The sequence below is a fragment of the Bombina bombina genome, chromosome 2 (genome assembly GCF_027579735.1).
Source record: "Bombina bombina isolate aBomBom1 chromosome 2, aBomBom1.pri, whole genome shotgun sequence".
Taxonomy (NCBI): Eukaryota; Metazoa; Chordata; class Amphibia; order Anura; family Bombinatoridae; genus Bombina; species Bombina bombina.
In genome coordinates this window covers 1,269,484,901-1,269,512,578 of record NC_069500.1, presented here as the reverse complement: position 1 = coordinate 1,269,512,578, position 27,678 = coordinate 1,269,484,901, and the positions used below count along the sequence as shown (strand labels likewise).

At 38.6% G+C, this 27,678-nt stretch overlaps 1 protein-coding gene across 1 annotated transcript in view; it reads left to right on the top strand.

Annotated features, from left to right (window-relative positions):
* TBC1D19 (TBC1 domain family member 19) overlaps positions 1–27,678 on the top strand; it is an 885,000-nt gene that overhangs the window by 774,235 nt on the left and 83,087 nt on the right. Inside the window, exon 17 of the mRNA XM_053704075.1 lies at positions 15,572–15,681. Coding sequence (XP_053560050.1) covers positions 15,572–15,681 — 110 coding nt within the window. The remainder of the gene's footprint in view (positions 1–15,571; positions 15,682–27,678) is intronic.

Sequence of the window (27,678 nt, the reverse complement as noted above, 5' to 3'; positions counted from 1 at the left end):
AGTGCCCCAGCCATTGTGGGTGTCGGGTGCCGTTTTTGTTTTACTACTTTAGTCCATATTTATATTTCCTCTATCCAGTTATGGAGGATTCTGTGCTAATTTCAGATTCAGTTACAGAGGATTCTGATACTGAGACTATTTTGATTTCAGAGTCTGTGTCCGGTGACGAAACCGGAGTGGCCTCGTTGACACATGTCAACCAGTTTTGTTCCGTATGCCATTTTAGAGCGCCTGGTTCCTCAGGCTCGGGGAATCAAGGAACAGCTGAGCCATGTGCCTCTGGGGGTCCTGTCCTCCGAGAGGCGAGTTCCCTACCAATTCATACTTCTACACATGCGGGTAACCCAGTTTCTAATTCCTCCATGCAGGGTGGCGTGTTCCCCCCGGAGGTTGCAGCATGTTTTCGCTTCCACATAATGTTGGCGATTGTTCATCTGCAGAGTCCAGACGTTTATTTGAGAATGTGCTTGTACCCTATTGACCCGGGCCTTCCGCCTTGGGGAGAGCCTCTACAGTTCCCCGCGGGTGTAACTGTCCCTGAGTGTTGTGCCTTTCGTACACGATTGCGCGCCTTTGTGTATTGCTCAGACATGTTTTTCAGGGGATTTTCAGTCTGCTAATTCGAATGGTGCACCTCATTAGACATGTGGGGATGAGGTAATCTCCTGATTGTCATTTGAGTGAGATCTTTCCCAGTTTTTTTAAAGATAGGGCTCTGTTTGGCTGGTCCTGCAGGCAGGCCTGTATCTTTTTGGGCGTTAACCTCCAGGTTGCCTTATATTTTATTTGTATCTGATGGAATGTCTTTTATTTGGTTTTGATTCCTTCGGAACCTTCTGGGATCGATACTCTTTGTTCTTCTTCAGAAGTTGTTTGGACACGTTAGTCCTATGTTATAATGTCTGTTTTCTTTTTTTTCCTCTATGAGGGAGAATTTTGCAGCTTGCTGGCTAGGCTCCTAAGTGCAGGCTGGTCCTGTTGGGTTCGTTCGGTCTTGTGGCTGTTCAGACACCTGGCGCTGTTCTGCTTGGCTGGTACAGTAGAAGCACTGAGTGCTCAGGTTATCATTGGTTTTCATGTTCAACTAAGCATTCGAGAGGACCTGTGGGTCCGTAGGGCGGGTAGGATTCTTTCAGTCCTTATAGCCTTCAGTCATAGATGACCGGGTCAGGGGAGGTTTTTCCGCTGCGTCACTCTATCTGACATCTGATATTTTCAGAACATAGTGTTTCCCCCCCATGCGGTGGAGGGTTGAAGGGCTTAGTGCCCCATTGCCGCAGTTTGAGCGGTTTGGCCTTCGTTTTTAGGCCTCTGGATTGCCCTTGTGGGCCTGATCCAACAGCTTGTATTAGATTAGACTGTCTAGCCTGCGGAGGGTTTTCAGTTTGAAACCAGTGCTGCTCTTGACCTTGCAGGTGTGCGCATACGCTATTTATAGTGTATCTAGATACAGTTCTTAATCTTGACGTGTACTGTCTTTTTTAGTGATGAGACCTTTGTGTCTGCTTCCATTGTACTAGGGTGAGTTGGATCTCCTTTTAGGGATCTGTATTCCTGGTGATGGTTGATCCCTGTGGGGACTTTGTTTTGCTTGGGGTTTTCTAGCTCTGCTAGAAGGGTTTTTTTGGACCTCAAGGTATCCCTTATGTTGTCCTGAGGCCTTAAGAAGTCTCTTCATAGGACTTCTAACCTTGCTCCTTGAAGCGTTGGACTTAGCTAGGGGTGGTTCCTTCCTTTGGTTGGGGCTTTCAAGTTCTTTTCGCTATCCGGATTCTCTGGATCTGTATTCATATCCCTGGTGTCTGGCTTTTTGGCCAGGTGGGGTGTTTAGTTCTAGGGAAAGGTTGTCTGAACTATTAGGTGCCCGGACCTGTTTCTTCCTGAGACTTCCGATTGCTTAGGCTTCGGGCCTTTTTCCTGAACCTGTCTTGGGTTGTTTTGGAGTCCTGGATCTCAGGGCTGGTCGGGGTGTTCCACGGTAGTGGGAACTTGTGCTATGTGTTTGCTCCATCTATCTGACCTGGTCATGATGGCCAGGTGCTCTAGGGTTAGCTTTGTGACTTGCGCTTCAAGGGTGGATGTCCATTTCTGGGGCGCCTTACGGTTGCATTCCCTTGGTCGGCTTGCCAGTGTAACCTGTGGATTCCCTGCACTGCAGGCGAATGGGTTGGCTGTGTCTCTGCTTGGCAAGCCACTTGTAGGGGGGTCCTTTTCTAGGACATTCGTGTTGGGGATTTATCTTCCCATTAGCCGGTGGCTTCGGGCGTTGAGGACAGTTGTTGCCTTTCTGGCCTCATCCCTTTTCTTTAGGGGATATTCTTCTCCCTATGGAGATGGAGTCCTTTCTTGGGGCTTCTCCTGGTTGGGAGGCAGAAAGGGGGGTTGGGTTTCCCCTGGGGTCTTGCTGGCTCCAAGTCAGATTTGTGGGGCCTTTTTTTGTTACATCCTTAGGTCTATGGTCCTGTCATCTGTTTCGGAGTTGGGTTGTACTTGTACTCCCACATGGCTGTGCTATCCTCACGCTCGTTCCTGTACCAGTTTCGGAATTCTTCTGTTCCCCAGATAGGGATCCCTGAGGCTGGGTTGGTCCAGCTGAGTGGGGGTCGGCAGGTCAGGATGGCTGAGTGGTCTGCGTTCAGGTCGCAGTCTCCTCTGGATGTGCAAACTTGTTGAGTCTATCTTGTTAGCTCAGTCTGCTAGGATATGGATTTCCTTTTCAAATTGCTCCTTTGCTTTTAGAAGGGAGTTTCCTCTTCCTTCTGGCTCTGAAGGTATACTCTCCTTCTCGGGGGGCCTCGATTGAGGTCTTGTGTCCCCTTATTTAGTGACCTGTGTGTGGGTCTGGCGGCTTAGGTTGCCTGGAGCGTGCCCTCTGTCTGAGGGCTGTTTTTGCAGTTTGCTTTCTGCTTGACTGCTTCTTCCTCCTCGAAAGTACCCTCTGTGTCGTCCCGTTATGGACTCTGCCTTCTTCAACTTGGGGTTTACGACTGGGTCTCTGCCACATTTTTTTGTGGTTGAATACTTTGGTATTCTCTGTTCCGACACTTGGAGGATTTTGTCTTTTTTGGTTGCATTAAGAACTTGCAGGATGTTGGAGAGAAGTCTTTTCTGTCTCGGATTTATCCTGGGTTTCACTGGTATAGGTGTGGCCTCCTTTCCTGTTTGGGCCCTTTTGGGTCTTTGTGAGTTGGGCTCACTATTGGAGGTGTTCTTTTTGGAGGGGACCTTTTCGGTTTCCTCTGTTCTCCTTGCCTTGTCCCCTTGGGGGTTTTGGCTGATGTTCCCTTCATTAGTGGGGGGTGACTTGGTTGGGGACCATCTGTTGGGCGACGGTGTCTCCTGGAGGACTGTTGGCTCAGTCGAGTCCGTTTTGCGGTCTTTAGTTTGGCTTCTGGACTAGCTGTGTGTCATAATACCAAATGCCTGTCTCTTTAAAAGATATATCCCTAACTGAGTCCTGGCTATAAAGGAGCCTGCAACATTCAATACCTTGCTTGGTATTGAAGTTGCATGCTTCCCTGCACAGCCGCTCTCACTGAGGACTCTGACTTCCCTCTGTGCTACTGAACACACGCTGTTTGCGTGTCATCTATCCACTTCCGGTTTCACGGACCTTCACTTCCGGTTTACACAGAACAGGACGCTGCAGCTCTGTAAGCTGCTCTCCCCTCAAACTACTTCAGCGGTTTGCCTTAAAAAAAACAATCACTGAACCACCATTGCTACTTTTTCTCCCTCCGGAGGTGAGTCATTGCTGGACATATCATCTTATATATTTTTGTCATAAAACCATTTTGTCACTTTTACATTTTTTCACAAAAACGTTACTTTTTCTTTTGTTTTCTGGACATTATCTCTTTTGTAATTTTTGCCTCATATTTATTGTTTGCTACAAACCCATATTTTTCCTTTTATCATATTTTTGCTATGCAGTCCTAAACCTTTAGAGTTAAAACTGTTATTTCATTCAATTACAACTTTTTAGTGAGAACCACAATCTAACTCACTTATTGGCCACAACAGTTTTAACTCTCATATTAAACTCCACTCACTCAGTTTATATGTGTGTATTTCCAGATAAAATACCCACTATAGATTATGTGAGACACAACCTTTATTTATATGGTCTGCTATAACAACTGTTTTGCATATATTTGTTCTACAAAATCTAACTTAAAGTTAGTGTGTGTTACACTGTGAGTCAGTGTCCTTGGGGCTTTTCCTTCAAAATTTTCTTGGCTTCGGACGAAGCAGGGTTTTTTCTGGGTAGAGGTTCAGGCCTGGTGCCCTTTAGTATGGGCTGCCTATTGTACCCTCCCATCTTGGCATTCAGTGTCCTCTATAGCTTGGGTATTGTTTTCCCAAAAGTAATGAATGCAGCTGTGGACTCTTTCCATTTAAAAATAAAAACATAAATTATGCTTACCTGATCATTTCCTTTTCTTCTGATGGAAAGAGTCCACAGCTCCCCACCTGTAACTTATGTGTGGCGTCCTTTTATTTTTCTGGCACCTTTCACCCTGATATTTCTTCTACTGTTCCTTGTTCCTCTGCAGAATGACGGGGATGAGGGGAGTGGGAGGAGTATTTAACCCTTTGGCTGGGGTGTCTTTGCCTCCTCCTGGTGGCCAGGTTCTTATTTCCCAAAAGTAATGAATGCAGCTGTGGACTCTTTCCATCAGAAGAAAAGGAAATTTTCAGGTAAGCATAATTTATGTTTTTTGCAGAAATTTAGATCCTATGGGATGAGCGGAATCTAAAAAATAATTATTCACTAACTGTAATCCCTGTTGGCATAGTATTTTGGGAGACCCTAACTCCCTAGGCCTTAGCTATTTTTTTCCTTTTTGCTAGGGGATCTGTTGGAGGAGACAGGGCTGGGGGTTGAGGAAAAGCTATTTCTACGTTTTTCTTTTTTTCTTGAATAGGACCACTATTGAAATATAATTAATAAGATTATTTTTTCTGTTGTTTTCAATAAGTAATTAAAGGGACAGTCAAGTCCAAAAAAAACTTTCATGATTTAAATAGGGAATGTCATTTTAAACAACTTTCCAATTTACTTTTATCACCAATTTTGCTTTGTTCTTTTGGTATTCTTAGTTAAAAGCTAAACATAGGAGGTTCTTATGCTAATTTCTTAGACCTTGAAGACTGCCTCTAATCTGAATGCATTTTGACCACTAGAGGGCATTTGTTCATGTGTTTCGTATAGATAACATTGAGCTCATGCACGTGAAGTTACCCTGCAGTGAGCACTGATTGGCTAAAATGCAAGTCTGTCAAAAGAACTAAAATAAGAGGGCAGTTCGCAGAGGCTTAGATACAAGATTATCACAGAGGTAAAAAGTGTATTTCTATAACAGTGTTGGCTATGCAAAACTGGGGAATGGATAATAAAGGGATTATCTTTCTTTTTAAACAACAAAAAGTCTGGTGTTGACTGTCCCTTTAAAGGGACACTGAACCCAAATTTTTTCTTTTGTGATTCAGATAGAGAATGCAATTTTAAGCAACTTTCTAGTTTACTCCTATTGTCAAATTTTCTTCATTCTCTTGGTATGTTTATTTGAAAAGCAAGAATGTCAGTTTAGATGCCGGCCCATTTTTGGTAAACAACCTGGGTTGTCCTTGCTGATTGGACAGCACCAATAACAAGTGCTGTCCATGGTCCTGAACCAAAATATTGCTGGCTCCTTAGCTTACATACCTTCTTTTTCAAATAAAGATAGCAAGAGAACAAAGAATAATTGATAATAGGAGTAAATTAGAAAGTTGCTTAAAATTGCATGCTCTATCTGAATCATGAATGAAAAAAAATTGGATTTAGTGTCCCTTTAAGCACTTTCTTTGTTATATCTCTTATTCATAATTCATACTATGTACCAAAAGCATGAAGTATGCAGTTTCTTAAAATAAGAAGACCTAATGCTCAAAAGTAGATGTCTCTCCTTCACTTCCTGAACCCTGTAAAGCATAAGATAAACAGATGTTAAGCTAAAAACTGCCTTTCTAAAATTGAGTGACCTCACAGTACTAACAAGATAATCTTCCCAGACCAAATTGAGCCCTATGTGTCATGGATGCTCTACACCATGTGGATACGTATATGTTGGTCTCTTTTCTTCTTCTTACATGAGTATATTATTAGCACCAAACAACTGCATATTCAGCTGTTCTGTTAATTGAGTCTTCAGTAAAGAGTACATTAAACTACAAAAAAAGTTTAGGAAAACACACAAAACAAATAAATGAAAAATATATGTTGAATGGTCCAAATAGATATCCTATATCCACTCTGAAGTCACTTGAATAGCAGATTGCTTTGAGGGATAAAATAAATCATATAGTGAAGTACAGCACAGACACAGTGGTATCTTCTCCAACTTTGTGCCAGGTTCTTTAGTGTAAATCAAATCACAGGTGATTTCAGTTAATCCCTGATTTATTTATTAAGGAATGGTCAAAGCATTAAAAAAAAAGGTGTGTTTTTTTTTAGAAAACAACTGTTTGACAGATATCACTTTTATGATGGTAATTCTACAGGTAATTCCTTTTGCTTGGTTTCATACAAGACATTTGTTTAGCTCAATTAGATCACGACTCCAGGGCTTTTTATACAAAATCCCACTTGGAACATTTTTATGCCTTTCCTTGAGTTGGCGCTGTTCTCTTTCTTACTTCTTTCAAATAGCTTGTTCTTGCATGTGTATTAAAATGTGGCATTTGGAAGATGTAAATGACATGTATTGAGCAAGAATGAGCCTAAGGTCTTCAGTGGGGCTTTTCTTTCATACAGTGGTGAAAGTCCACAAGCTTTAAGGTGTGGGATTGAATTCCCAACACTAGGAGGAGGCAAAGAACCCCAAACAACAAAAGCTTTTAATCCCTTCCACCTCACTGTACCACTCAGTTTTATTCTTTGCCTCCAGCAGGAAGTTGAAGATTAGAGGTGTTCCAGTTTCTGCGTCAACAGGGGTGCTCAGACAAATGTGAGACTTGTTACCCCTCTGGTTTGCTGATTCCTGGATTTTTTGAGTTAGGAGTACTTGGTTATTAACACATTATTTCCTTATGGGATTTCAGTCATAACTTTTCTCGGTTGTCCCCTGCCTGTATACTTCTTTCCCTTTATTTAATTATATTTTGCAATATGGAGTCATCGGGGATTGTCACTTTCTGAAGTAACTCAATAGAATGTAGGCTTTCTGTCTATTTGTTGACTTTAAAACGTATGCTCTTTTAAACTGCTATTGTATGTCTCCCTAAATTCTTGCTTATTCTACTGTTTCTCCTAAATAGTTTGTCCTCCTTCTGTTGAGCATTCTCAGGGGAACACTATGAATGTTATCCTATTATTTATGGACCTTGTCTGGTACTCTATTCTGAGGTTCTTTTGACACTAGGCCATCTTCAGGCAAAAATAGATATATTTCTTCTCTGTCTTACGTTATGGGTTTTTAACAGTTTTTATCTAGTTCTGTTGTATCTGGTCAGGATTCTGACTTTTCTGTCTCTGAGTCAGTCTCAGTGGAAGATATCATCTGACAGACAGGGTCCTGAAAAGTCAAGAGTTAACCCTTTTTATTTAAAGATTTATCATATACATGTAGACCCTATGATTTTCCGGGCAGCTAAACAGCTTTGCAAACCAAAGTTTAATAATTTACCTTCAAATACAGGAGAAGAAAGTTTTTTTTGGCTAACTTTGCAACCTAACATATTAGAGGGTGAAATGCCGTTCTCGCTATGGATACTCGACTATTGTTTTTCATGTCTCTCTTGTAACGTACCTAGTTTTTGCACTCTACTTAAGTAAGTGTTACAGACTTTAAGGGTTTAGGTCTCTAGACCGTAGAGAAATCCTCCATTGTTTAGAAGTTAGCATTTTTCTAGGATTCCTGGTATAGGCTATCCTGTAACTCAGAGGTATCTCAAGACAATACAACATTATGGGGTTTATACCCACTTCGGCTGTGACACTGTCTCTTAGTGAAAAAGCCTCTAGTTTATAGAAGGCCTTTTTGGCTACCTCATTTAAAATAACAAAAAAACCTTCAAAAACATATTGGATTTAAGACTTTAAACAAGTTTCTTTCATAAAGGTGGTCCACAATACATTACTCCTGGGAATCACTCTTACCTGCCACTAGGAGGAGGCAGATTCCCAAACCTCAGGAGCTCTTTAAAACCCCTCCCACCTCACTGGAAACCAAGTCTGCTGGAGGAAGGTAAAGAATGAAGATATGCTTTTCATTCTTCAGTGAAAGGGGTTCTCATATTGAGTTGAGATCCATTTCCCTCATAGTACAGTTTTTGATGGAGAGATGTATTTGAAGTATGGAAGGTGGCATATTTTTCACCTGTTAGGTATTAGTCACAAGCCTTCCACATTTGTCACATGGACTTGTTGGGTTGTCCATATACTCCTTTTCAGGACCCTCTGCTCTCTTTCTCTCTCTCTCTCTCTCTCTCTCTCTTTTTTTCTCACTTTCTCTCTCTCTTTCCTGTTTCTGTCATTATTTTATTTTTTTTTAAATATGTTTTATTGAGGAATTTCAAAAACATAAACAAGCAGTATTACACTATATCATACATTAAAATGCACACAATAGCAGAAAAGGTACAATAAATAGCATTCCATGCGGGTGATAGTATGATAATGTACAATTCTACAGCATAAGGGGGACCTAGGATAAGATAATTTGTGTAATGAGAGTGACCTTATATAGTGGTTCCTCATTTTTTCGTTTATATATAGAACTAGATGTCCCCTTTTAATTTAGATTGGTCGCTAGTGAAATATAAATCCCAGAAAGTAGGCAAGGGCCGCTCATGGGCCCGTATGATCTTGAACTGGAGGGGAATATGGGGGTGACAAAAAGAAGTAGTAATTTCGAAGGATGCATTTTCCTATGCTTACCTGGTAAGCAGTAGCTGGGGGGGGTCAAGCGTGGTGAGGTCAAGAGTGGTGAGGTGGCATTATGAGAGGTAAAGTAGTGGAGTTATTTGGTAAGCTTATATAAGGAGGGGTTTAGTTGGCATATACATAACATAACTAAACACAGTAGAAACTAAGAGATACTGTACCGAGTAAGGACCTATGAGCTATTAGTTTACAACATGGGTATATTAAAGACTCATGTCAGCTTTGGATAACACATTGACTGCAGCTGAATTAAAGTAGATGAGAGTTAAAAGGACTAAAGAAAAACTATTTCCAAATTTCGGTATAGAGAGTGGCATATCTAAGAGGTAGTTTCTATTTTTTGATATGCTACCAAGTATGCATATTGGCCCATGGTAACACTGTAGTAGCTTACCCTATACATCTAAGGGAGGGGTAATGTAGCCAGTAAAGATATAACTGATATTAGACAGAAGAGTACAATATACATTCCAGTTCCACTATCCACCAGTCGCCAAATGCAACTATTGAGGAAAATTAGAAATTATGAATAGTGTATAGATAGCTCAAGAAGCAAAACACGTAACAAAACACACAGTTTCACCAAACCCCAATTATCACATAGAGTCTAATTAACATGGGGAGAATATGCACATAGGTAAAGACCTGCTGCTTCTAATACGCAGTTATATATATATTTAACATAATCCAACATTCTAGAATACAGCAAAGGAACCTAAGCCTGTTTATTAATAAACGGCATAGAAGGTCTATGTGAACTTAAGGCTAAGATATCATTATATGATTGTGAAAACAACATTTATTATTTATGGTCCCATGTATTTACCCCTTATCGTCCGGGTATGGGCCCTATACCCAGGCGGCAGGTGGATTAACCCTATCATTAATCAACTTAATGGGGCTATCAGTAATTATAGCATAGTTCACAGTGCTTAATATAAAATAAATATGATAAATAGCCTTTTATCGCTTACTTTATAATAAACAGAACGAGTTCTAATATAGAAAACAATTGGTCGAACCTAGAAGGTAGGATAGTGATGGGTTGGGTTTGCCTTGTAGTGATTATAAACATTGCTTACTGTCTATGCAGAATTTTTTTCTAATGTATAAGTTGCATAGGGACTTAAATGTATGGTATATAAATAAATAAAAAATTTGGAGTGCTACCGGTAGCAACTATAACAATATTATTAAGTAATCTAGGAAAAAGTATTAGGTCTCTGATAGTGTATGTATAGTTCATGGGAGCATAAACTAGATGTTGGGGCAATAAAAAGGGCAATATACCAGCAACTGATATAGTAGAAAATGCACTATGCATATTGTGTGTATATATATATATATATATATATATATCACACAGAGAAAGTCCAGCACTCACTTACAAGCTCTCAGCTAAGATTTAAAAGCAAAAATGGAAAGGTTAGTTATAGCTTTTGGCCAAATGGGACAAACCCAGGTACCACATCAAGGTCCTTTCCAATACCTGGGACCCTAAAACAGCCACACAATGCAAGCTCTCAAATCCAAACAAACTAGGAACAAGGGAAGGGTGCACAGGCTTATGTAATCACCCTAGACATATACAAAACACGGAAGGGGACTGCACTTTCATACCGGACCGGGTACACATCCCATGACTCTGTAACATGCTCAGCCCTGGTTGCTCACGGGCACTCACAGGAAGATGTTCTGTCCCCAGAGTCATAGGAAGTTAACCCCAGACAGGTCTGGGTGCAAGAACCATAGGGAAATTACGAAACAAATATACAGTATATAACGTATTATATAACTAGTAAATATGGTATCTCGCCACTTGGTTCCAGAGATATTAGTAGGAGCGTTAGTCAATAATATATTCAGTGATTTATAACTAAAAACAAAAAAGCAATAAAATTGACAGGTAGATAATATGTGGGAATGCGGGAGAAAAAAGATGAAGAGTAATAAACCATTAACACTAAACTATGGTCTATAGCCCTTTAGAGATATATGTGCATTATTGGTGAACTATACTCTAGCCGGGCGACACATCATTAGCTATAGAGCATACCAGATGTATAAAATTATTATACTCCTACATATTAAGCACAATAGCTCTAAGAGGGGTACGGGGAAAGTGGAATGAGAATCCATCAATATTGCGAAAAAGAACAGTTCTGAGGGCTTGCAGCCTTTTCCAGACTGGTCTCCCGCTTCCAGATTCTACTCTTCTAGGCCACTCATTTAACCCATTCCACGTCATGGGGGTCGGTGCCCCTCGGTTGCGTTAAACATTAATGCTTGCCCACATCGCAAAATAGGGCAAATTTGATCCCTAGCATGTAAGGCATAGTCCGCTTCTAGGGTAGACTCCAAACAAATTTTATAGGCCATATCAGGAGGTTGGAGCGCAACATGCAGTCTCTGTGTGATCAGGCTTGTCTCTGCACTATGACTACTGCTCTTTCCGCCATCCGCTGCTGCTCCAGATGTGAGACCGTCTCGCACAAGCAAATCCCTCAGGAGTTGCCAAGCCAGATCAGGCATGAAAGGGCAATTGTACCAGGTAGGTGCTTCTGTGATCCCGCTGCTTAGGTGGTATGTTCTGTTCAGCCATTCCGCTCCATTATAAAGCGGGGTAGTTGGGGCATCAGAAGGTGGTGTAGTCTCCAGGTATGTAGTAGGCAGATTATTTGTGCTCGCAGACTCCGCAGTGGTCTGGGACATTTCGATCTCAGTTACTTTGATCCTCCTGGGAGAATCTTGAGTCAGCTCCCACATCTGTGCCCCGTGTCTTCTGGATGTTTGCTTGGGATCTACATCATAGGAAGTAAGCTCTAGGATCAATCTCTGCTCCAACTGTATAAACTGATCATTTAGAATGTCCAGGAGTTGTCGCTCATAATTAGGCTTTTCCAATAGTAGGTCTCCACGTGGGCCACAATATGGCCACACTTGAGAAACTCCGGCCCTAAATACCATGAAAAAGATGTGGGTTATTCTCACTTGCCAGCATCTGTTTCAGTCTCTGGGTGTCGTATTCCGGCTCTGTGGACCACCAGACATGATAGTTACAGAAAATTAGCTGAGCTGAACGGCTAAATATGTAGATATAAGTAATATATAGCCGGAGCTATGGCAGCATGCGACCGTTCAGCTTCAGAGCTTGCTCCACCCCCCTATTTCTGTCATTATTTATACTATTGTCAGAAATATGTCATTGGCAGGCCTTTTTAAAGAATTTGATGGTTGGTCTGCTATTACGGTGTTTTTAAATCTAGACTTTTATCTCCTTCCTTTCTGGAAAATAAATTGTTTCTATTACTGTCTCTGTTTCTGAAGGTTTCAGAACACTAGTCAAGGGGTATATCTAAACTAATAATCATTTTTAGTTCCTTTATGATCTATAGGCTTTTTTTCTCTAAGAAACTAGTTTTATCTGGCTTTATCTAAAAACCAAGTTTGGAATGGGCCTTAATGGCCCACACATCCTTCTCTATTTGTAATTTGCTTATGGTTATTTCAGTTCCATTGTTGCAATAAGGGATATTTATCTTTTTAACAAGCATTTGCAGTTTATTGCTTTATTATTTGGTCATGCTTCAGTTCATAGAATTGTTTCTAGATTCTGGGTGCCCTTTTGTCTAACAGAACTCAGGGTGTTGTAGTGTTTCTTTGTCTGCTTCTTATATTTTTATTTAACAGATTCTTTTTTTCATCAGTCTGTTGTTGTTTCTTCAACTGCATGATTGGAAGATCTTTTTTCCAAGGTGTTCCTTAATTTTTCAGGCAAAGGTTTCTTTTTGAGGTATCATATGGATTCAATATCGATTAGGTTTTCTCTGTCTGTTTAGAGAAGACTGAAGTTACTTTTAGCTTGCATTATTCTTCAGTTTCTTCATTTCCCCTCAGCTGTTTATTGTGTGGGAGTATTTGGATTTTTCATTGTAGCATCTGATGCTTCTCTGTTTTGTCCATTTTCTATTAATCTTTTTCAGCTTTGTTTGCATTGCCTGTGATGCAGGGATCTTTCTCAGCTTTCTCAGGAATTTTGGTCTGGTTTCTGAATCATTGGCTCATTTAGCAGAGGTTTTCTTTGCTCGTCCTTCTTGGTCTGTTTTCTTTAGACGGGGGGCTGTCTTGGAGTCTCTGAGAGTATTAGGGGTTTGGGCTCCTCTGGAGGCGAGGTTGTCAGTAAATATTCTTAAAATCTGTCCTTTTTTAAGGGCTCTTCAGAGTTGGCCTCTATTTTCTATTGCCTATTTCTTACAGACATTGGTTTTGTAATGGCTTATATCAATCATTTGGGGGGGGGGGGGGGGGACTTGCAGTTCTCTAGCCCTGAGGGAAGTGTATGGCTTTCTCTTATAGGCAAAAGCCATTTGTTGTCTGTTTTTTCTTAGTAGGCATTCTCTGCATTCAGGTGTATTGTCTCTCCACCAGCATGTTGGTTTCAATTAAATTATAGTTTTATGGGGTCTCTAAGAGATGCATCTGTTAGCATTTCGACTAAACTTCATAGGTACCTTGCGAGGTCAGGGGATCCTCAGGCAGAGTTTGAGTACTTTCAAGTTCAAGCAAGAGGAATTTTCAGTCTTTCTGATTGTTTCTGTCTGGCCTCTGAGAGGTTTTTTTTTCTAGATGTGATTCAGATGATCAATAGCCTGCGCTTCTTTGTTTCAGGACTATTTTTTCTTTCCAGATCTCAAATCTTTCAGCCTGATAGCATGGGGTTTGAGTGATTGATTTTTAAGCACTGTTTTTTTTAGAGACTGTGGTTCAGACTCTGTTTCTGGCTTAGAAGCTTGTGTCTAGGGAGTTTTCTTCATATTGTCTGTTAGGCCCTTTTATTCATTAATGTTTTTGGAATATGACTTCTGCTGCTATTCTTTCAGAATTTTTTTGTGCTGTTTGTATTGGATAAGGGCTTTTCTCTTAGCCTATTGAAAGGACAGTTTTCTGTTCTTTTTAGGGTTTTTTATTATTAGGAAGATTGCGATCTATCTGATTTTCCTGTTTTTTTATTAATTTTTTTTGGCCCAAGTTTAGCTGTTATACCACTCTCAACCTTAAAATCTGGGTTTGGTGTTGATGTTTTAAAGGCTCCTCCATTTGAGACTATGCATGGGGTAGTTTTAAGCTTTCTTTTTTGGAAGTTTTTTGTTCCTTTTGGCCATCTCTTCTGTTATAAAAGTTTCTGATCCATCTGTTCTCTCCTTAACTTTTTTATATTTTAGGATAAGGTGATTTTTGGAAATTTGTTGTTCCTTTTTATGTTCTATTTTTAGAATTATTAAGAGAGGTTTCCTCTCGTTTTGGTTATTGTGATAGCCTTGTAGTTCTATGTTGGGGCTACTGAAAGTTTCCAACAAACTTTGGTTTGTTCATATTCCTGTTTTTATTCAGGGCCGTAGAGCATGTGCTTTCTCTTGGTTCTTGCTTGGAGCTTATGTTTTTATTGACATGCTTGAAGATGGGATAGCCTCCATCTTTAATAGTTTTTTCTGCCCATTTTCCAGTTCAGTTCCCTCTTCTTGGACTTCATGGAATTCTGTTGACCTATTTTGGCTAGCAGCCTCTTGGTCTTTCTTATTTCTTTTTCTTTATTTTCTTCCATTTTTTGCTTCTTCGTGGCAACCTTGGCAGAAAATTATTCAGGCAGTGATTTTAGCATTTTTTTGCCTGATGGTTATTTTATGTGGGGGTTTTGTTATATAATGTCTCTTTTTTTTTTGGAAGATTGTGGATTCAGTTTCCTTATGGAAAAAATATGTTTTTTATCCTGCACTACTTTATTTCATTACTTGTGGACTCGCCACAGCTTTGGTATTGGTTCAGACGTAATGGATCATGAACTCTTACCACTTTTATGAAAGAAAACATAATTTATGTTTACCTGATTAATTCTTTTCTTTGAGGGTAGTAAGAGTGTATGAGACCCCCACCGTGTTATGATTTTTGGTGATGTTTTTTCTTTTATGACACATATTTTTTCCAGGTTCTATATTATTTAGCTCTTTTTTCTTTTCCTACCTCTTTTTTCTTGGCTGTACGTCAGACTAACTACCATAGAGGTTGGAGGGGTTATATAGAGCTCTTGGGGTTTGGGAATCTGTACCTCCTCCTAGTGGGAAGGTATTTCCTAGGATTAATAGATTGTGGACTCATACCACCATAAAAGGAATTAATTTATCAGGTAAGCATAAATTGTTTTTACAACTTTTTAAATGTGTTTGCATGTTCATGGCCATCAGCCCAGAAAGTGACCCAAATTAATTTGGTTAATGCTACTACAGATGAAAAAGAAAAATAATTTGCTTAATTTATACTAAATAATGTAAATTTATTTATGTACATGATCTTAGAATCTAATCTGTTCTTAGCCTTTAATTCTGCTACTATTTCAGTTTTTAAGCTATTTTATACACATTGCATTGATGTTACTTAGGTGCATTTATTATATAAGACCCTTTTTTCCATTTGTATTTACTTTTTTTTTTAGTAAGTAATCTTTTATAGATTTAGTTTTAGCTCTCCATTGTTGGTGTATCGTTAATTAGTTGGCTTAGCAAAAAAAGGTCAGAGTTGAATCCAAAACTTACATCTTAAGTTTACGTAGAAAATGAAGGTTTGTGTTTTATTCTATTTTCCTTGTAGTTGCACCTTTGTGTTTTCTTTACCATGAGCCATCCAAATTATACCAGGTGTTTCGTGAAATGTATGTACGTTTCTTCTTCAGACTTCATTCTATTTCTTCTCATATTTCGGTAAGTTTGTTTAAATCTTTTTTTTTTTCTTCATATTTTATGTATTTTGGAATTTGGTATATTTAAGCCAAATGCCTCTGTATGTAAGGCTGCTAAGATATACTTGAACTCAGAAAAAAATGGTACAAATATAGCTTAAATCACAGAATGTTGATTTTCTTCTAGGAGATTTAAAAAAATGTAATTATAAAATTATTAATCATACACACTAATTGTAAACACCATGAACTGGCATTGTGACAGCTGTCATAATTATTGAATTAATTAGCCTCTGTGTTTTTATTTTTACCATAGCAGTGTATATTTTGCTTCTCTGGACATCTGTAGAGATCCCAACAAAAAAAGCTGTGTGTGTTTAACCAATCACAGTTTTTATACTGTGTATGTAAGTCCGGCATCTTAACTAATTTATATGGATGGGCTTCTAAAGAATTTTGTTGCCATAAAAAAGAACGCGAAAAACTACCCAAGTTAAATAGTTTTCTTACTGCAAGCTCTAATGGATTAGAATGTGAGTATAATTACTGTAATGCTCGTGGGATATTCCACTATTAGACCAAACTTGTCCAGTAGTCTTCTTATCCCAGCATCAAGCTGAAATGATAGGAAATATCCCAGAGCAGAGAGCATTCCAGTGTTGATGTATTTGCACATGTGCTGTGAATCTCCCATCAGATACATTCAATGAAACCTAGGTTCTAAAATATAGGCAACCATAATTAGAGGGAGGTGCATGAAATGCATTTAGAGTTAAAAAAAAAATTGTCTCTGGGTCTAGGTTGTAATCATCAAATGGTTGAAAAGGAAGTTCAATTTTTGATAACAACCCATTAGCTGATCTGTTACTATTGACAGCTGTTCCAGGTTATTTAAGAATAGCTGATGCAGTACACTATGGCCAGATATATGTGGACACCCCTACTAATCATTAAGTGCAGGTGTTTCAGCCACACCCATTTCTAACAGATGCATAAAATTAAATATATAGTCATGAAATCTCCATAGATCAAAAATTGTCAGTACAAACTGAAGAGCTCATTGACTTTAAACATGGTTCTATCATAGGATGACACCTTTGCCACAAGTCAGTTTGTAAAAATTTCTGCCATACTAGATCTGTTTTGGTCAGCTGTAAGCGCTATTATTGTGAAGTGGGAGAGTCTAGCAACAACATCAACCCTGCCATGAAGTAGTTTTCCTTGCAAACTCACAGAGCGGGGTGAACCGCGTACTGTGTAAAAATTGCCTATGATCTGTTTCCTCACTCACTACAGGGTTACTAATTGCCACTAGAAGCCACATCAACTGTACATTGGAAACAGCTGTACACAAGCTTCACATTAACATGCCAAGCTTCAGCTACAGTGGGGTAAAGCATGCTGCCAGTGGACTCTGGAGCAGAGAAAATATTTTCTTTGGAGTGATGAATCACGCTTCACTATCTGGCAGTCTGATAGAAGAATCTGGGTGTGGTGAATGCCGGCCAGGAGAATGCTACCTACCCGGAATGCATAGTGCATACTGTAATCTTCAGTTTAGAAACAATATTGGTCTGGGGCTGTTTTTTAGTGTTTTAGCTAGGCCCCCTAGCTCCAGTGAAGGGTCATATTAAAGACACAGTCTACATTGCAGACACACTCACATATTTGTAAAGAGTCTCCTCCAGCAAACCTCCTGCATCATGTTGTAGTTTGAACTCCATATAGGATTAAAAAGAATTTAGCATTTTTTTTCTGTAGCGATTTCAAATGGCCGTCACACTCCTCCCATACCACGCATGGTCCTCACTGTATGTGAAGCGTGTATATATAATCGTGCAGGCTCGGTCATGTGGAGCATTGTGTATATTTGAGTGAGATTCTATGCTATAAATGTTTATATGTACTCTATAATAGTGTTTGTTGCTGTTCCATAGACAAAAATGTGAAGCAAAGCTGACGCAAGCAAAAAGGTCCTTTATTATTAGAATATCCCTGTTCTTCCGCTATTTGCAAGAGACACGCACTGCGCTTGCACAATGGCTCACAGACTACATCATCCACAATTACGTGCACAAGTATAAGAAAATTTAAAAACAAAAACACTAGATGGAGATGGTGGAGGATGGAGGAGTTTGGTGACTATTTGGAATTGCTAGATGCCGCAGAAAAAATACAAAATTATGTTTAATGCTATATGGAGTTCAAACTACAACATGATGCAGGAGGATTGCCGGGGGGAGATTCTTTACAAATATGTTATTGTGTCTGTAGTGTATACTGTCCTTTTACTGGTACATAATACAGTGGTATTTAAGACAGACAGTTTCTTCCAACTTTGTGGCAACATGACTGTGCCTCTGTGCAGAAAGCAAAGCTAATGAAACATGGTTTCACGAGTTTGGTGTGGAGGAACTTGAGTGGCCTGCACAGAGCCCTGATCGGAACGCTGATTACAAGCCAGACTTTCTCGTCCAACATCGGTATCTGACCTCAAAAATACTCTTAGCTGAATGCACAAATAGTGCAACTCCATATTAATGCCCATGGTTATGGAACGGTATATCCAAAAAGCTCATATAGGTGTGACAGTAAGATGTCCACATACTTTAGGCAGTATAGTATACCTCTCCATAAAAAGGGCAGTAGGGAAGACTGGTTACTACATGCCTGTCAGTTTAACTTCACTAGTAGGGAAATCAATGGAAACTCTTATAAAGGAAATAATTATGACCTACAATTTAAAGGACCAATAACAACATGGTTTTACATCCGGAAGATTTAATTGCTTAAAATGTTAGATAGGGTGGAGCAGTGTATGAAGCTTATCTAGATTTCAGCAAAGCATCTGATACTGTCTCAAACAATTCATTCATAAACTGTATTTCCTTAGTCTAGACGTAAAAACTGTGAAGCGGGTAGAATGCTAGCTTATGGATAGACAATAGAGTGTCTAAATAAATGTAGTGTTTCGGGGGATGGATGAAAGGAGAAGCAAAATAAAAAAATTGGAGGATTGGAAAAAATTACTCTAAGCTTAAGTTCAAAGTGCAAAATTGTGAATTTAGGAAATAAAAATCCAAAGGTTAATTGCAGACTCAATTACATTTCTCTGACTTTTACAAGAGAGAAATAGGACTTATTATTTCAGATGCTTTGAAACATTGCAGTACTGCACCAAGTAACAACAGTTGAATGCTTAATTTTATAGGTAGAGGTATCTGCAGCAGGAATCATAATGTTGATCATATCTCCAGAAGGAGGGCTACTAAAATGTTATGTGGTCTAAAAAATAAAGCTTACAAACTTAAATGTGTATAGCTTATAGGATGGAAAAGAGGTGATATGATAGATACCGTAGTATATTAAGTGGCAACCAAACAGTTTGTCTGCCATTGTTGCTATGGATGATCAACTTACTAATCACAGGCACTTTAAATTAACATATTATTAAATTTACTTCATTCTCTTGGTGTCCTTTGTTGAAAATAATATGTACATATCCTACACTTACTGTAGGTGCGTTAGATGGTGATTAGTGGCTATACACATTTCTCTCTTCTCGTTGGCTCACCAGATGTATTTATCTTACAATAGTGCATTGCTGCTCAGGAGTTGACTTTAATTATGTGATTAATCCCTTTGCATGGGTTAAATACACAGTTGTATACAAACAATAGTGCAATAATAAAATGCTTTTACTTATTAGAGCATTTTCTTTTTGCAGTTTTATAGCACTTTAATTTCTTCCATCTTCATTTGATGAATACGGATGTATTATACATAGTAACATAGTAGATGAGGTTGAATAAAGACCGAAGACCATCGAGTTCAACTTATACAAATCTAAAATATATACAAAAAGCTTCAGTTAAGTTTAAACAATCCCACTAAAAGGTGACACATTTAAAACTAGCAATCATATCCATGAATTTTGTTTATAGACAGAAATGTATCCAAATAATTTTTAAATGTATCTAGGGTATTGGCATTCACTACCTCCTTTGGTAATGAGTTCCACACTTTTATTGCTCTTACAGTGAAAAAACGTTTCCGTTGCAGGAGATTAAATCTCCTTTCCTCCAACCTTAAATTGTGACCTCTGGTCACAAACAATTTTCTTGGAATAAACAGAGCTTCTGCCATCTCTGTATATGGGCCTTGAATATATTTATATAAAGTAATCATGTCACCTCTTAAGCGCCTTTTTTCTAAAGAAAACAGACCCAGTTTGACATGATCTATTTCTCCTAAAACCATGTTGATTAGAACTCATAATCTTGTTTACACGAATATGATCATCAATATAATCCCTTATAATCCCTTCAAATATCTTCCCCACTATTGATGTAACTGGTCTATAGCTTCCCTGATCATCTCTACTTCCCTTTTTGAAGAGTGGCACCACATCAGCTTTTCGCCAATCCTTGGGTACCATACCTGAGGATAATGAGTCTTGAAAAATTAAGAGTAGAGGTTTGTCTATAACAGTGCTAAGTTCCCTTAACACCCTTGGGTGTATTCCATCTGGGCCTAGAGTTTTATTTACCTTAATATTCTTTTTTTAATTAATATTATGTACCTTATGTTTTTGGGGAATCATCAGATTCCCACAATATTGCCTGCGTTTATTGTAAAATCATAATATATACTGTAGATTGATAGATAGATAGATAGATAGATAGATAGATAGATAGATAGATAGATAGATAGATAGATAAAATATATATATATAAGAATATTTTCCATCAACAACAAAAAAAAAATAACCGTGACTTGCCAGCTATGTATATATGATTACCATATTTGAATGGTAGGACTCACCTCTAAGACAGTGATAAGGGCTTCTCCAGAACCTCCAAAAACCTTTAAATTAGGACAGGTGCTAAGACATATTTGCCATTGTTATGAAAATCATTTGGCTGGTGAGAGGATTGATACAGGACCCATAACTTTAAAGATAAATGTCTCTTTCAAATGAAGGGTCTTTCTTCAAATTGTGTGTATGGGGTGAAGGAAGGATTGGCTATTCACTCGGATACTAGTATACAGTAATTTACACCCACCTGCTGTATAATTGGCATGGGATTTCACTTTTGGAGCCCAAATCCCTCATGCAGTAAATACATTATGTAGAGCAGTGCTTTCCAAACTGTGTGTCGGGACACACTAGTGTGTCGGCAGCAGTATGTAGGTGTGTCCCTGCTTCAGCACAAATTTTTGTAAATTTTTTTTTGGGTTTCTGACTTTCCGCCTGCCTGCTACAAGACACGTGATTGATACCTAGGGGGTCACAGATCATCTTAACCTATTGGCGCAGCTCAGTGGGAACTGAAACTATTTCCATTGGTAGCACATTGGCTCCTGGCTGCACGTGTAGTCTCCTTAATCGGCTTGTGTAGTCAGTGAGTGGGACAGCAGTGTGTTTGTAGTGCAGGCAGTTGTCAATCGGACTCACAGAGCTCTGAGGGCGGCAGCTTAAATGCTGAGCTGAAGTCAGTGGCATTTTTTTTTGCAGCTAGCTCCCAGTAGTGCATTGCTGCTCCTGCTCTTGATATATGGATAGGAAGTGGAAGCTTAACAATGCTTGATGATGAAATGCGAGTGTCTTTATCTAATATTCCACCAAATATTCAGAAATTGTGTTCATCCCATCAACCTCATACAGCCCATTAAAATAGTAAGTAGCTATTGGTGTTATTAAACTTTTTTTAATTCTTGCACATACAAACTGTTACTTGTAAATACATTTAGTTATTATATCATTTATGTATGTGTCCGTATCTCTTAAAACAAGTTAGTTTAACCTTCTGTTTGCTAGTACAGCTGAATTACTGTGTCGCGAAATGATGTAGGCGTAAAAAGTGTGTCACCAACATGAAAAGTTTGGAAAGCTCTGATGTAGAGAATTGCAAATGCCTACCAATGACCAAAAGCATGGGGCCCCATATTCGAACAAAATAATTCACCATTTTCTAAATAGGGATCTAATTTCCCAGTATACAGTATGATTATGGTGCAGATAGAGGCTATCCATTTAAATAATTTCCCTGGAGCCTATTGTTGCAGGTGATCACAGTTATTATTGGTTCTTGTGATCCTCTTATTTAAAATATGGAACTCACCTCTTTTAAATGAGCTGTCTAATACTCCTGCTGTTAAAGGAAGGATAATGGCAGCTCTGTAAAGAAAAAAAATCACTGGTGTCCCAGCGAACAAGTGACATTTCTTTACCTCTTTCAGATGAGCTGTGACTTATAACATTGCATAGGTGCCTAGTGCTATAGGTTATCACCATTACTATGACAAGTGACACCTTATTCAAAAAAGGGAATGCATTTTTTTATTCAAATGAGTGGTCAATGTAAAGCATGGGGGAGATAGAGACCCGGTTTTCAGTAGAGCAGGTTCTGACCCTTCCATATTCTTTTTCAAATGCATCTTAGGGTGTTGACTTATTCCTCTTGGTGGTAACTTTCCCATTTACCAATCTTTGGTCTCAAGCTTAATTCTTCAACTTGTAAAACATGATCACGAATTGCTTAGGCACTGGATCCTTAAGTCTAAAGAATAGAGAATAGTCTAAATTTGTTTTGGTTTTCACAGTAGAAGAGATCATCAGTTTTAGGAAAGATTATGTTTCTCCTCTTTCATTATCAGTTCAGTCAAAGTCAGCTGTTCTGTTAAAGGGACATGATACACAAATGTTGAAGCACTTGAAAGTGATGCAGTATATCTGTAAAAAACTGACTAGGAAATATCACCTTAGCATCTCTATGAAAAAAAAGGAAGATATCTACCTAAGTATTCACACCCCACTGTAAAGAGTTAATCAGAATGCTAGTCCCATTAAATGTGCATCTGGCATGTGCAGACACAGTCATGTTCTTTTCCTATTCAGGTTAATAAGAATATACAAGCCCATACCAATAATTGGGTTATCTCTAGATGATATCAATTAAAAACTGGATAAGACAAAGGTGAATAAAACTTCAGGTCCAGATGGAAAACATCCAAGGGTTTGAAGAGAACTTAGCACTGTCATAGTCAAACCTCTACTTTTAATTTTTAAAGACTCATTATCCTCAGGCATTACTACCTAAGGACTGGTGTAAAGCTGATGATGTGCCAATTTTAAAAAAGGAAGCAAGGCTGATCCAGGAATCTGTAGACAATTAAGCCTGACATCAGTAGTGGGAAAGATACTGGAAGGTATTTTAAGGGAATATATTCAAAAGTATATTTCTTTCCTATGGCACAACGTCATTCCAATTACTAGTGGGATATTCAACTCCTGGCCAGCAGGAGGAGGCAAAGAGCACCCCAGCAGAGCTGTTAAGTGTCACTTCCCTTACCCATAATCCCCAGTCATTTTCTTTGCCTTTGTCAATGGAGTATGTGCGAAGATGGTGTCTGAATATATAGGGTACTTATCCCTGCAAGCAAGGATTAGGGGCAATGTTGTGTCCATGTCAATCTCTTTAGTAAGATTAATGGTGGCTATTAGCAGTTAGAAAGCGGCGAGGTTGTCTTTGCTTTATTTCTAACATAATTGCTACCCCTTAATAAAAAGCCAGGGTTAGTTACTCTGCTCTTTCTTTTACCTTCAGGTCCGTGTCAGTGGTCGGATGAGGCTAACAAACCTGAAACTGCTGTAACTGTTCCACAGCAGAAAACCCTGGAGGGTAAGTACTTTATTATTTATTTCTTTAAACATTGACAGAGGACCAGACAATCAGGGACCTGGTGGGACCTGTCACACTTTAAGAGGGTTTGTATTTTATGAATTTCCTTAAAATTTGGGGGATTTTGCGGTGGAGCAAATTCCTGGGGTAATCCAGTGAAATATAAATGATATTTGATGCCGCCCTCTAGAGCCTTATGAAGGGTCAGGTAGTATGGAGACCCAGGTTTATAAAGTATGGGGTACATGTGTAACTTCTCACGCCTATGCCTGTTTTTTACCTTTTCTGAAGGTAGGGGTTTTATTTCCTATTTCATTTTAAGGAATTAGGAGCCCTCTTTTCTAATTTTACTTTAATTGCCTCTGATCTCCTACACGGAGATATGATTTTTAGGCTGGAAATTTTTAGCGTGATTTTAATTAATGGCACACTTCTCCGCTTCTGTCCTGGTAAGATTGGACATGAGGTTTCATTCCTGCATTATAATGCAGTTATTTTATGTCAGAAATTTCTTCAGAAGTACTGAGGATAGTATTGCTATAGAATGTCTTTTTAGTATTTATGCACTATCCTGCTTTGTTGACTTAACGGTCACAATATGGTGACTTGAACTTTTTTGTAACTGTTCATCTAGCCGGCTATCTCTACAGAGTATTATTGTGAGGTCAGTGTCTCTGATCTACAATGTCAGCTTTTCATTGTATCTATTTCATGTATGTTGACATTAAAGAGGTAAGAGGTTACGCTTTAATGATGGACTTTGCCGTTTATTTTGGGAGACAGGAGGTTTGTGTATACTCTTACTACCGGCTTCTCCGGACCGAGCCTTTTTCCCTCATGACAGTGAGTGGTCTTTTTCCATGGGCAAAAAGTTGGTATGGATAGCTATGTAATAGCTTTTAGAGCTTTGATAATCTCATTCCCTCTCTTTTGCATTTTATGTAGACAACAGAATGTGTCTTGTTAGTGCCTATCTGACTAGCTAGAGTGCAGGAAATAAAAATGTTGAACTGCGGTTGTAGTTTCTTAAACTTAAAGTGTATTTGATAGACGCTTCAGGTGAAGAGAGGGGGAGATTCTTTATCTGTGAGTGTTTTTTAACATTTCTCTTCTCTGGGAGATTTTTGCAAGAGGACTATTAAACATTTATTTGTCCTCATTGATATTTACTTTGAGTAATTAGATTTTGCAAAGTCTGAACTTTCATGGTATTACCGCCATCTACTGGCTATTTCATGATAATACTTGGACTTTTTTTTAAAGTGTATCCTTTTGCATTCAATCTCTTTCATTTGGGGAGATTTCTGCACTATGGGGCATATAGAATACTTAAAGGGCCATAATACCCAAATGTTTAAACACTTGAAAGTGATGCAGCATAGCTGTAAAAAGCTGACTAGAAAATATCACTTGAACATCTCTATGTAAAAAAGAAAGATATTTTACCTCAAAAGTTCCTCAGTAGCCACCTCCCATTGTAAAGGATTTCTAAGCAGCATTTTAGTGTGTTTGTCCTGGGACATCTGAAGGGACTAGCATTGTGCACTCTCATATTATTTCACCAATCAGGTAAAGGAAGCTTACTATGAAATCTCATGAGAGTTAAGTCAAATCTCATGAGATCACAGTAAGAGTTCATGACCTCAGCACTGCTGATGCTGATTGGCTGCTGTTCATTTCTTCATTTTTTTTAATTTTTTTACCTGCAGCTGGGAGCAGCTGAGTATAACTTTTTACACAGAACTTACTCTGCTGAGCTGAGGAAATTGTGAGGTAAAATATCTTCCTTTTTTACATAGAGATGCTCAGGTGATATTTTCCTTTCAGCTTTTTACAGTTATACTGCATCAGTTTCAAGTGATTTAGCATATGAGTATTATGTCCCTTTAACAAGATGTCAGTTTTATTTCATAGTTTGTTTTTATGAATATAACATATGGTTGTTTATAGTTTTTCCTGTATGTTTCAGGGACTAAATGTCTTATTTTCCTCATAATGGAAAATATTTTTTTATATATTTTGGTTCAAATTGTGTGGTTTCATGTATCATGATCAATTTCTTGTATTTTTTTAGACACTTTTATTCTACATACATACAATATTTTAATTTTCCTCATCTGAGGTGATACTTACTATGTCTGTGAAATTTATGATTTCGTGTATCATACTTGGTATTTTCAAATATTATAGAAGATAATTTTAAAATTTGTTGTAACAAATTTTGGTTGGCAGATATTCCATCTAAATCCAGAAGTCTGTCTTTCCCAATTTTGGGCAGGACCTTATTTAGAGTTGGTTCCTTTTTTCCCTCAGGACAGAAGGTAGACCTAGGTGTATCTAACTCTAGGGACATAAGTCTTCCACTTCCAAGCCAGAACTATCCAGGATTTCACTGAGATCTAGCCTTCCTTGGAATAGAGGGTAGCAATCCAAGAAGCCTTCCTCTGACTTTTAGTCAGCATGAAGGGGCCGTCCCCAATTCACATTAGGTTGGGGGCAGACTCATTTTTTTGTCTAGCTTGGACCCATGATTTCTCAGTTCCTTGGGCTATGGAACTAGTATTCTAAGGATATAGGATCAGGTTTGAAAACATGTTTAACATTGTATCATATCTATGTGTTATACACATGTTTAGAGAGGTTGTGAGTTTTATAAAAAGGCAGCAATTTTTGTATCTTTATTTAGAACCCAGTGAGCATATGTTTTGAGAGTATGTATCCACCTCAGACCAAAGAGAGCTAAGGTGGATACATACTCTCAAAACATACACTCAATGGGGTCTAAATAAAGATACAAAAATTGCTGTCTATGTATAAAACTCACAACCTCTCTAAACATGTGTATAATAACACATAGATATGATACAATGTTAAATATGTTTCTATAATATGATTTTCCAATAAATCTTGCAAAGATAATTAGGAGTCTAAGGACATCATAATGTTGTTTATTAATATATGATGGATCCAAAATATTTAATTTCTCTTGTTAAGTGTATCCAGTCCACGGATCATCCATTACTTATGGGATATTCTCCTTCCCAACAGGAAGTTGCAAGAGGATCACCCACAGCAGAGCTGCTATATAGCTCCTCCCCTCACTGCCATATCCAGTCATTCTCTTGCAACTCTCAACAAAGATGGACGTAGTAAGAGGAGAGTGGTGTATTATAGTTAGTTTTTTAACTTCAATCAAAAGTTTGTTATTTTTAAACGGTACAGGAATGTACTGTTTTATCCCAGACAGCATTAGAAGAAGAATCTGCCTGTGATTTCTATGATCTTAGCAGAAGTAACTAAGATCCACTGCCGTTCTCACATATTCTGAGGAGTGAGGTAACTTCAGAGGGGGAATGGCGTGCAGGTTTTCCTGCAATAAGGTATGTGCAGTTAACATATTTCTAGGGATGGAATTTGCTAGAAAAATGCTGCTGATACCGTATTAATGTAAGTTAAGCCTTAAATGCAGTGATAGCGACTGGTATCAGGCTTATTAACAGAGATACATACTCTTATAAAAATGTAATATAAAACGTTTGCTGGCATGTTAATCGTTTTTATATATGTTTGGTGACAAAACTTATTGGGGCCTAGTTTTTTTCCACATGGCTGGCTTGATTTTTGCCTAGAAACAGTTTCCTGAGGCTTTCCACTGTTGTAATATGAGTGGGAGGGGCCTATTTTAGCGCTTTTCTGCGCAGCTAGAATTACAGATAGAGAAACTCAGCTTCCTTCTGCATGATACAGGACATCTCTGAAGGGCTCAAAAGGCTTCAAAAGTCGTGTTTGAGGAGGGTAACAACCACAGTAGACCTGTGGCAGTTGTTGTGACTGTGTTTAAAAACGTTTTTGTCATTTATTATTCCGTTTTTGGTATTAAGGGGTTAATCATCCATTTGCAAGTGGGTGCAATGCTCTGCTAACTTGTTACATACACTGTAAAAATTTTGTTAGTGTAACTGCCTTTTTTCACTGTTATTTCAAATTTTGTCAAAATTTGCTTCTCTTAAAGGCACAGTAACGTTTTTTATATTGCTTGTTAACTTGGTTTAAAGTGTTTTCCAAGCTTGCTAGTCTCATTGCTAGTCTGTACAAACATGTCTGAAACAGAGGATACTTGTTCATTATGTTTAAAAGCCATGGTGGAGCCCCATAGGAGAATGTGTACTAAATGTATTGATTTCACCTTAAACAGTAAAGATCAGTCTTTATCTATAAAAGAATTGTCACCAGAGGGGTCTGTCGAGGGGGAAGTTATGCCGACTAACTCTCCCCACGTGTCGGACCCTTCGCCTCCCGCTCAAGGGACGCACGCTAATATGGCGCCAAGTACA